General features: G+C 35.4%; 1 protein-coding gene across 1 annotated transcript; it reads right to left on the bottom strand.

The window, feature by feature from the left end:
- Nucleotides 1-2,335: 2,335 nt before the first annotated feature.
- On the bottom strand, nucleotides 2,336-7,763 carry LOC112502848 (uncharacterized transporter C405.03c). Its single transcript, XM_025106850.1, has 8 exons — nucleotides 7,502-7,763; nucleotides 5,756-6,145; nucleotides 5,147-5,364; nucleotides 4,546-4,616; nucleotides 4,222-4,323; nucleotides 3,472-3,589; nucleotides 3,259-3,394; nucleotides 2,336-2,712 (listed from the first exon to the last, which is right to left on the bottom strand). The coding sequence occupies exons 1-8, from the start codon at nucleotides 7,580-7,582 to the stop codon at nucleotides 2,650-2,652; spliced, it is 1,179 nt and encodes a 392-aa protein (XP_024962618.1). The 5' UTR covers nucleotides 7,583-7,763; the 3' UTR covers nucleotides 2,336-2,649.
- Between the last annotated feature and the right edge of the window lie 3,204 nt (nucleotides 7,764-10,967).

Raw genomic sequence — 10,967 nt, forward strand, 5'->3', positions numbered from 1 at the left:
AGCATTCCGAGTGATATCGAAACTTGTTTCAATCTTAAGGGTAGGCACAAGCTCGGAAGGAAAGCCTTCAAAGGAATTGAATTATTAATTTCTTCACCAACACCATATATTCAAATGTTGCTTCTACTGATCTAACTGCCAACATCTTTGTTGCTACTGCTACTTGGGACTCAAAAACAATGAAAAATCTGTCTCTAAAACTAATCATCATAACTCTCCAACTACGAAAGGAGTGATTGCAAAAATTGGAAAAATTAAACCTTGCTCCAATTACAGTATTTATATTTCAAGAATTTATGCTCATAAAAACCAATAACCACTATACGAACCTTAATCACTTGATCATTCTAAAATTTACGAAGGTACCCACATAGAAATCGTAAAGAACAAGCAATAACAAGTACCAACAATCTGCATCAAATACAGAAATTCAAAGTTCATCTACATAGAAGAACATTAAAAGGTAGAAGAACATTAAAAGGGGTTGAAATACCTGTCGTATAGTATGTTATTGTCAACCGCTTCTTGTTAAATATGATTGCTAGATTGCAAAACAGGTTCTGGGTTTTTCTAGGTTTTACCAAATATTGTGAAGGAGAAATGACAAAGCGAGGAGGGAGGGTTACTACGCTCCCACCGGTGATAGTCGTGTAAGAGACGTCGAGATGATGGAAATTAGTTGGAAGGTTTGTCAGGGATCCACCGATTTCATGCAAAAGATTCGGCTTAATTCAGGTTTATAGAAAATCGTCACCACCCCCAGTTCTTCAATGGCGGCTGCTTCATCTGGTTTGCCTTTACCAGGTCCGCCATTGGGGAACTCCTCGTCGTTCCCATAGGAAGCGTATTTTGAAATTACGATTTTGTCCACCTACGAGGATGGAGGGAGGGTGGAGAACGACAAGGGCAGGGAATAACGAGGGCTGGAGCGAAGAGGGCCAGGAGTGACAAGGAATGGGAGCGACGAAGGTTGGGAGATGGGAGGAGGAGGATCGAGAAGAAACCTAATCGTGAAAAGGGCACACATGGAAAATGAAAATCTGACCCGGGTAAGCATCATTTTTGTGATGTCTCGGTAAGTGTTCGGCCAGCATACCAGTCAGATTTCGGTGAGAGCGATAATTTAGTAAACAAGCTGACTGCTCAGCATTGTTGGTCGGTCAGTGCCTAGTAAACAGCCCCTAAGTCACTTGACGTTCCAACTAAGTTGTGTTGTCTAGATTTGGCCCAACTACCATCTTCATACTTGGTATTGTGTGTGAACGGGGGAGGAACACGGTGGAAAGTGATGCCGAAATGGGTTGTGTGTAAAGGGGTACTAGTGTCATATGTGGAGAGTATACGTGTGAAAAGGGGGAAGACCGATGTAGAACATGAAGGGTAGAGGTGGGTTCATGACGCTGGAGACAGTGGAAGGTGGCACCGAAAGGGTTGTGTGTATGTGTGTGAAGGGAACTAGTGTCGTATAGGGGGTCGAGGTGTCGGTACCACCATATTGAGATAGTGGAAAGTGATGTTGGAAAGGGTTGTGTATGTTTGTGTGAAGGGTACTAGTGTTGTGTTCTATGTGTGTGAAGGGTACTATTGTCGTGGAGGAGGCCGGTACAGTCAGAGATGACGCGTTCACGACATTAGAATAGGTGGAATGTGTTCACAACTTCACGCCACCAGAATAAAAGCGTAATCTAATAAAGTCCACATATTCTAACACTATCTACCCTTGGAACACGCAAATTACCTCCCCGTGATAGTCATGGGACCATTATGATGAAAGCATTGTAGAGGATCTTTACCTGTTTTACAAAATAACAACAAAGCAACGAAATGGTCATTGGTCCAATAGTACCTAGTCACTCGTATAGCACAGTCTCCCAAGAGGTCAAGGGTAAACCTCTTCAAAGATGAGGAGAGTATGCAAGTATTTACTATATATAAATAATAATGTTATATACAAAACAAATAACAGCAAAGCGACACAACATATATATAAAAGTAGTTTTAAACATAACTTACCCCTGGAACACGCGATTCACCTCCCATAATAGTCATGGGACCACTGGGCAATGTAGAAGATGGTGTCGTACCTTTTTTGCAGAATAACAGAAAACCAACCAAAGGGTCATCAGCCTAGTAGTACCGAGGCATTGAGAACCCATCCTTCCAGAAGATCAGGGGTTCAAACCTCATCAAAGGTAAATACTCAGAGGTAAATACTCGTAAATATGATTATATACTTAAAAAAAAGAATCAACACCAAAGGAACACACACAAATAAAACTAGTTTTAAACATAATTTGGACCAATTTGCATCAGAATCTAACAAAAAAAGAACTAAAAGGAAAAGAAATCAAGACATTTAATATATTAACATGTTTAGAAAGTTGCTACAAATCATCTACCAATCTTGCAATACATGCCCTAACAAATACCCACAAATTTGAAAACAAAACTTGAATCAAAGACAAAAAAAGTATGTGTATATCACAATTTTGAACCAAGAACTTCATTTTTCAAGCAATCAAATGCAAGATTGTTTCATGAGCAGGCTTGGAATGTTGAAGCTCAACAAGGAATCAAGACTTCAAAGGAAGAAGAACCTTTAGAAGGCAAGGGTTAGTGATGATGGCAACCAAAGCACACTGCTGCCTGCTATAACCCTATTTTCTTTGAGAATTTATCCGGAAGATTAGCAATCACGAAACCAGCAAATACCTGTAAACCACAAGAGAACGGCTATACGTTAACAAAAACACCATGCCCGCTTTTCTTGGATCCGCATATTGGTTGATAACATTGTTCAACGGTCAGCTAAACATCTAAAAAACGCTTCAATGATCACAAATAAGAGAATCTTGAGGCCCAAAATCATTAGCCAAATATTCTATTCTTTGAGTTAGATCAATGACACCAATATAAACAAAAAAGGAAGCAAACGATTGAGTCAAATGAACGATCTTTTGGATAAAAAATTTGATACGCATTCTTTAGCTTTCTGTGAAATTTTTAGCTATAAAGTTCCAACTATTACAAAGCCTAGATGTAGAAAGATGTCGGTGTTAAATATGTAACAAAAGGCACATCAATCTAAGTTTACAATCTAACAAGCTTGACCTCAAAAGTCAAAACTGTATCTCACCCATGACCATGAGACTAGAAAGCATGAAATTGCCTTATTTGAAATATTAAAGTTGAAAGCATCATCATTCCCTTTCAGAATTTCACAATTCACATTTCACAGCCAAAAGGTATATAAATTACCTGAAGGGAACCAAGAATGTAAATGGCGGAATAATGGCGGCCATGGATCATCATATCAGCCACCATGGCAAGCGGGATAGTGAGTGACATGCCCAAGGTGGCCACCAATGGAGTTGTCCATACAACACATAACGCCCTAATGAACACAAAATCAATCCATTTAGACTTCTAATAACGAATTTAAATCCAGAAAAAGCTATTTTATTTGCATACCAAAAATAGTCGGAAAGAACACTCCCAATAAGTCCGTTGGCAATAACTACTTCGTCCATCTTGGCCGAGTGAGGAATCTTGAACTTGGGTTCAATTCCTAACGCCGTTAGTGGCCAAACTGAAAAGGTGGCGACATCCCGTTATCAACCAAATGATAAAGAAATTCATAGCATTCAATGCACAAGTTTCCAACAATATCCCATTTTAATGACTCTTAGGCCATGTTTGGCAAACATAAGCTAGCTGGTTTTTTGAGCTTATTGAAAAATCCCCATTCAGTAACCCATAAGCTAGATTTTCAAAAAGCTACTTTAGATAACTTATTGGGGCTTTTTTCGCTTTTTTCCAATTATGCCCCATATATTTTACAAGGATGCCCCTTATATTTTCCTTTTAGTCATTCTACATTGTTATCTAGCTTAACAGCTAGTTTTTACCAAACATGACTAGTTTATCAGCCTACAGTTAGCTTCAGCTAGTTTGCCAACCATAGCCTTAACGAAGATTAGTTACATAAGATGTGAATGTTGAAAAATCGGATCAAATACCAAAGACTGTGAGGGTTTTTCCTTGCTATCTATATGTTGCAAGTGAACGAAAAATAGAAACTCTACCATGTTTTCCTTTCTTTAAAAGAATATATATAGTTACGAGGAGATAATGTCCAACAACCCACATATTTTTTTCCAAAGAAAGGAATAGTGTAGTTTGATGAGTTATAGACTTGACAGATTACTAGCTTAGACTTACCGAGCCACCATAGAGCTACAAGCGTAAATAAACCAATATATCCGAACAATTTTTGCACATCGACGCGTTCTCCTTCCTCCCCGGAAAACTTTTTAAGAAGCACTGTAATAAGGTTAAATAAAATGGAATTACATCCAACCATATATAACAAAAGGTAAACACACACATACAGAATCATATGTTGATATGGGCATGATGAGCCAATATAGAAGTGATTTAGACAGATTCTGATTCATTATAATAGATTTTGTATGGTTTGTTTCACAAAATCTAACTCAAATCATAAAGTTTTTAACAATTAATTTGAGAAAAGATCATACTCACCAGTAAAGAGCCCGTACGACATAGCAGAGCAAAGCCCGAACAGATCGCCAATGAGAGAGCGACCACCATTTCTTTAAAAGAAACAAAAAGTTGAACTATATATCAGTCAATGCCCTGAAACATTCAATAAGAACACCAAATTGATGAAAAAACAAAACATGTGGCCGTAAGATTGGACAAGAGAAAAAAAAAGGAAAGATCACAACTCATCTATATCATACCCACACACACGAATATATACACATCTTTCTTTCTTTTTTGGTAACTGTAGGTCGAGTAATCCCATGGGACCCTGAACATAGCAGTCAGGCAGTGGGCCATATGTGACTCGAACGGGCAACCACTCTAGCCTTTGTTTGCAAGTTGAGCTGGCCCTCAAAGCCATATATAAACATCTTTTTTTTTTCATTACAAAGTGATCCTAGTGTAGGAAGCCCGTTTGTCCCTAGACGGAGGGGAGTCGTATACAGTATTTTTCATGATTCGAATCAGTGATCTACGGTCACAAAGCAGCAACTTTACCACAAAAAAGTAAATGCAAACTAGCAAAGTGATGAAAGAGAGGTTCTTGAGCATTTAAAAGAAGGGGTGAGAGACTTACGAAGAAGAACTTGAAGCTGCTTCATCTGCAGCCCAAGTTTTTCCCATAGTGGTCATAGCAACACCAGCCATGCTGACAAAGACAGAAACTATCTTCGTCACGTTTAATGAATCTTGGCCCAAAGCCGCACCAATGAATAGAGTGAATAGGCCTGAAGTTGAAGACAGTACTGTCGTACTAGCAACACTCGTACGTGCAAGTGCAGCATTTGATAAATACTGAGATGAAATGAAACCATTAAGAAGCTAGTCAAGATTAATAAGTAGTTGTAACTACAGTTGCACCCTCCATTCTTGTTTTTGATTTCCAAATTTTGAAACTCAAATGGATTTCTTTAGAAATTGACATTTTAACACCAACACTTTTGTTATAGGTTTCAAAAAGTCGTTCGATTCACAGAAATGAATCATATAAATTTTGAAATCAAAATTCGAAATTTTTTACCCAAAAGTCTTAATATTTTTGTAAAAGATCTTCGACCATTTGCATCAACAATCGTCTTTAAAAAGACTTGTCGTAAAGTTCATTATAACTACCTCAAATATGTGAAAAGTTAAATGAGCATTGATGCATTTAATCGTAACAGATTGCATATTCATAAATGATTACCTCCGTGACAAACCAGATAGGTGCAATACAGAATCCATACGTAGCAACCTCCCTTGTTGTAAGCATGTTTTCTTGTTTCAATGGCAAATTATCACTTTTGCTTTTAGGGATTAACAGGTTTCCTTCTTCTTGATTAGAAATGTCATGATCACTGTCTTTTCGATTTAATGACCCTTCAACTTCCATTTCGAACATTGCCGAGCCACCAATATACATAAGAGGCGAGTTCCGTGCACCTGGGGATTGAGCTTTTGTACCATTTCTAGCAGATCGTTTTCGGATTAACATATATATCAAGTCCTTGATGAATGCAATCGGAAGATAAATTACCATTAATGAAGCTCCAAGATATGTCACTGCAAATGGTTGTTTATAATCCGTGAAAATTCCCTGTTTTTAATGTACAAAAATGGTCAGAAATCTGTTAACTAAAAACACCATTATTCTGTTTAAGCTTTAATGAAGTTTTTTCCCGAAGGAAGTCTAAACTCTGTTTAGCAAAAAGGAATGGAATGTACTCTACATCCTAAAGAAGTGCAATGTGGCATCGGATATATAGGATTGGAATGTTGGGTAAATGTCAAAAATACCCCTCAACAATGACAAAGTAGAGGAATCTTGTAGACTAAAATCAGTAACTTGCAATGATGACAATGGACAAAAGAGTCATTTTAACATGAGATTGTATAAGATATGGGAACAGTGCAACTAATATAGGATTTGTTGATGTTAAAAATTTGACTACCTTAGGTATGGTGTCCATGGCCTTTCTGACCAAAATTAATAAATATTGGACATCACAAAATGGAAACTGCAATTGATAAGTACTATTCATAGAACATCATAGACAGAAATCTACCATTTTTAACACTATGAACCATTTAAACCGAAGTGTTGTTTGATAAATCCGAATGAATTGATAGCATAACTACTTAACCAAAAAAAAGACACCTTATCATACTATATGAAATCAACCACAAAATGCACATATACATGGTCTTCTAAAGGCCTGTTTGTTAGCAGCCTAATGAGCTTAATGGCACTCAGCTTATTTGATCAGCTATACATGACTGTTTGTTAGTGGCTTAATGATATAGAAAGTGACATATTCAATAAACTTGTACGGGAAAGCTTTATGCAGAAAGCCAAGTTCTTTTCCAAACCTGCTCCTCCCAATTAAAAAATACAGTCCCTAAGAGATCCTATTAGAAAACCTTCCCAATCTACAGAGACAAATTCATCCACACAAGGACTTAATGGAAAACCAACCAAACAGTCCCTAAGAGATCATTAAACTCGAAAACAGATTGAAGCTCACTTGTATCCAACAAAAACATAGGCTTAAACATTTCTGTACCTTATAGAACCAAAAGAAAAGGTTGACTTTTTAATCCTATTCCCTATCTACATGGGTAACCACCAACTTCCTACTCCTGGATTTCAAGAAACTCATGTGATCTAACTCAAATTTTGGAACTTTAAACATATCTGACAACATGAAACAGATGGACAATCATTTCTGGGTTAAATTTCAAAGAAACAATCAAGAAATCAGCAAATCCAAAAAGAACATTGCAGATATCTTCAAACAACAAAAGTCAAACAGACACACCTACACACAGATACGAGACAAATAGAAACAATCAAGCGGTCGATCGCCCAACAATGACACATGATTAAAAGATATAAATTGATGGAAACAGTATAAACGATTACAAGTTAATACAAGAAATCTGAGAATTTGACCTGGGTGACTTCGGCAGAGGAGACCCATATGATGACAACAGTAGCAATTAGAACCAATCCAGCTTTATATTTCCACCCCATCAATTACAATGAAAAACCCACAAACCTTAGTTGAATGAAAACACCAAAGATCTGTGGTTTTGCGCACCCAGATCTTTGATTGAAATGGCTCAAAAGTTGGAAATTTCTCAATTCTCACCGACGGAATTCACTTGAAAAATGTTGGTGTAAAATGGGGTTTTCTGGGGTCCCTGATCTAAGCTTCTAAGCATTAAACAGAGAGGGAGATGCGAGAAAGAAAAGCCAAAATGTCGAAGCTTTTTATGTCTTGAAATTAGCCGCAGTTAATAAATCTTTATATTCATATCTATTTTTTCTTCACCCTTTCTTGCCTCAATGATGACCAAAATCAAGATGTGTTTTCCCCATTCTGTCTGAGAAATTCTAATCCGGGAAAGTTGTGACTCCTGCGTCTCAAAAATATTTATTAAAAACATTTAATTTTTTAACATTAGATACCAAATATATATATATATATATATATATATATTAATCTGGATATCCAACCCGCTATGCAAGCTAACTAATCTCAAGACGACCACCTGTTTTGCAGATAGCCTGGAGTCATCACATTTAAACCTCTATGGCCACAAAAGGATTTTTATTCCTCCTTAGATTTGAACCTGAGACCTCCTACTTCGCAAATATTTTTGCTTTTGATAAAAAATAAAATATAAGAAAAACCTATAAAGTCACAATACAAGCTTTACATATACCAAGCAACAAAAAAGAGAGAGACTTGTACTAGAAAGTTAACAAATAAATTGTTGCATTAGAGTGAATTACGTTTTTGGTCCTCTGTTTTATCAAAAAAATACGGATCGAGTCTCTCAAGTGAAATAATTACGAAAATGAGCCTTGTGGTATGCACTTTATTATTTATTTGATCTCTCACCCAAACTTAGTTAAAAAAATGGGCCAACGAGAGGACATTTTGATCTTTTACCCATTGATTGATTGAAAGATCTTTTTGCGTCATTCATATGTTGCCATGAGCCCCTTTTCCTGTTGGAATACGGAGTCATATACTCGGGAAAAGTAACTGTATTGTTTCAAGAAATCAAATGAAATGGAGTAGGATGGGTGTTTCGACCAGTATGCGTAGCAACCGATTGATACTGTATCTGAAGCTAAGCAACAAACTCAAATTGATGCCTCCACGGTATCTACAAAAATGCATTGAATCCAGATGACGTTCAACGCCAAGCGAGGAGATCATCTTTTTTTTTTATTAACCTGGATATCCAACCCGCTATGCGAGCCGACTAATCCCAATGCAACCACCTGCTTTGCAGATAGCCCGGAGTCATCGCATTTGAACCTCCGTGGCCACAAGAAGATCATCTTCCTTTCTGAATACTAGATACAGTTTTCAACTCCTTGGAGTAAATAAAGAGCAGCTTGTGGAATATAAATTTCTATATATAGGGGTGGGTTCAAATGAGAACTCATTTTTCATTGTGAACATGAGGAAAAATCTTTGACCATTGATCAAAATTTTGAAAACTAATCAATAGTTAAAACATAAAAAGGTTAATTAAGAAGTAATTAGGGGTACAAATGGAATTTAGGGTATACGCCTAAATTTGACTTTTTCTTTTCTTTTTTAATTAAAAAACTTTTACCCCCTTAATTTTTAAACTAAATTATCTTAAAAATAATTAAACTTTAATCAAACAAATAAATCGAGCATTTCATCCTCCTCAATTTGGTATAGATCTCAATATAGTTTTTTTATATATAATTTTAACGTTTTTTTTTATATCAAATAGTATATCTGTGTAATATTCATTATGAATATTTATGCATGTTCATATGTTTATAGCAACTCTTTAATATTCATATATGAGTATGATATTCATTATGAGTATACAACTTACTATAACATTCATCATGAATAGTTATGTATTTTCATGTGTATTCAACAAATCTTCAGTATCCATACATCATTATGACATTTGTCATCAATATACGTCTTCATTAAAACATTCATCATGAATATACGTTTTCTCTATAACATTCATCATGAATATATATACATTCACGTGTACACAATAACTCTTTAGTATTCATACATCAATATGATACATACTATTCATCATGAATATTTATATATGTTTACGTGTATATAACAACTTTTCGACATTCATACATCAGTATGATATTCATTTTCACTGTAACATTCATCATGAATATTTATGTATGATCATGTGTATACAATAACTCTATAGTATTTATATTAGTATGGTATATATGATAAATATTAATTTTCACCATATTATTCATCATGAATATATTACAGTTTCAAATCTACATACTTTAGTTTTTCTTTCTTTTTTATTAGGTTCTCGATTAATCTGGATGAGTTCGACTCGTCTCGATAGATTTCCCGATCCATCTTGATAAAAATTAAAAGTGGTAGGTTATGGTTTTACACAAACAAACACACAATAAATAATCAATAGGTTCTCAATCGGTCTCGATGAAAAATGAAGGTGTTTATGATTTTAACACATAATCGTACACCAAGTCAATAGATGGGTTCTTGATTAGTCTTGATTGGTCCCAATGGGTTGTGAATTGATCTTGATGTGTTCTTAATTAGTCTGAATGGATTCTTGATCCATCTCGATAAAAGCTGAAAGTGGTAGCCTATGGTTGCACACACACAAACAAATAATAAATCAATTGTTAGATTCTCGATGGAAAATGACGATGGTAGGTTATGGTTTAATACACACAAACACATATCAAATCAATGAATGGATTCTCAACCTCTCTTGATCGGTCTCGATGGGTTCTCGATCGATTTTGATAGATTTTTGCTTGGTCTCGATAGGTTCTTGATCGGTCTTGATGGGTGTTGGGTTACGGTAATGAAGAATACAATGCCTTATGATGTTGAAGAAGGTATTGAAGAATGTGATCTTGAGTTACAGACTTACAGTGTCGAACTGTAGTACACACTTTAACATATACAAATATTCATAATATATATAACATGTACATACCATTTCACATAAAAACAATTAAAACGGAAAAAAAAACTATATCGAAATGGATATCATATCGAAGAGCATGAAACTCTCGGTTTTTGATATAATTTGTTTGATTAAAATATTAGTAATTTCTAAGACAATTTATTTTAAACTTTAAGGGGGTAAATGTTTTTAATTAAAAGAAAAATAAAAAGTCAAATAAGGTTGGCGTGGATTGAATTAACTTTCTTTTTTACCCCTAATTACCTTAATTAATAAATTTAATTAAAAACACTATTTAATGTGATTTGTTGGATCAAATAAGATAAAAGGTCAAGATTGGTCATCATGTTCATAATGAAAAATGAGTTAGCAAATGAACTTCCCCCCCCCCTCTCTCTTTATATATATATATATATATATATATA

The sequence above is a fragment of the Cynara cardunculus genome, unplaced genomic scaffold, assembly GCF_001531365.2.
Source record: "Cynara cardunculus var. scolymus isolate 2C unplaced genomic scaffold, CcrdV1 Un_Scaffold_2058, whole genome shotgun sequence".
Classification (NCBI taxonomy): Eukaryota; Viridiplantae; Streptophyta; class Magnoliopsida; order Asterales; family Asteraceae; genus Cynara; species Cynara cardunculus.

Coding starts and splice junctions, on each gene's coding strand:
- LOC112502848 (XM_025106850.1), bottom strand. CDS start 7,582: ATGGGGTGGAAATATAAAGCTGGATTGGTTCTAATTGCTACTGTTGTC. Junction 5,365..5,755: donor CTATCTGGTTTGTCACGGAG/GTAATCATTTAT, acceptor ATTTCATCTCAG/TATTTATCAAATGCTGCACT. Junction 4,617..5,146: donor GCAGCTTCAAGTTCTTCTTC/GTAAGTCTCTCA, acceptor TTTCTTTTAAAG/AAATGGTGGTCGCTCTCTCA.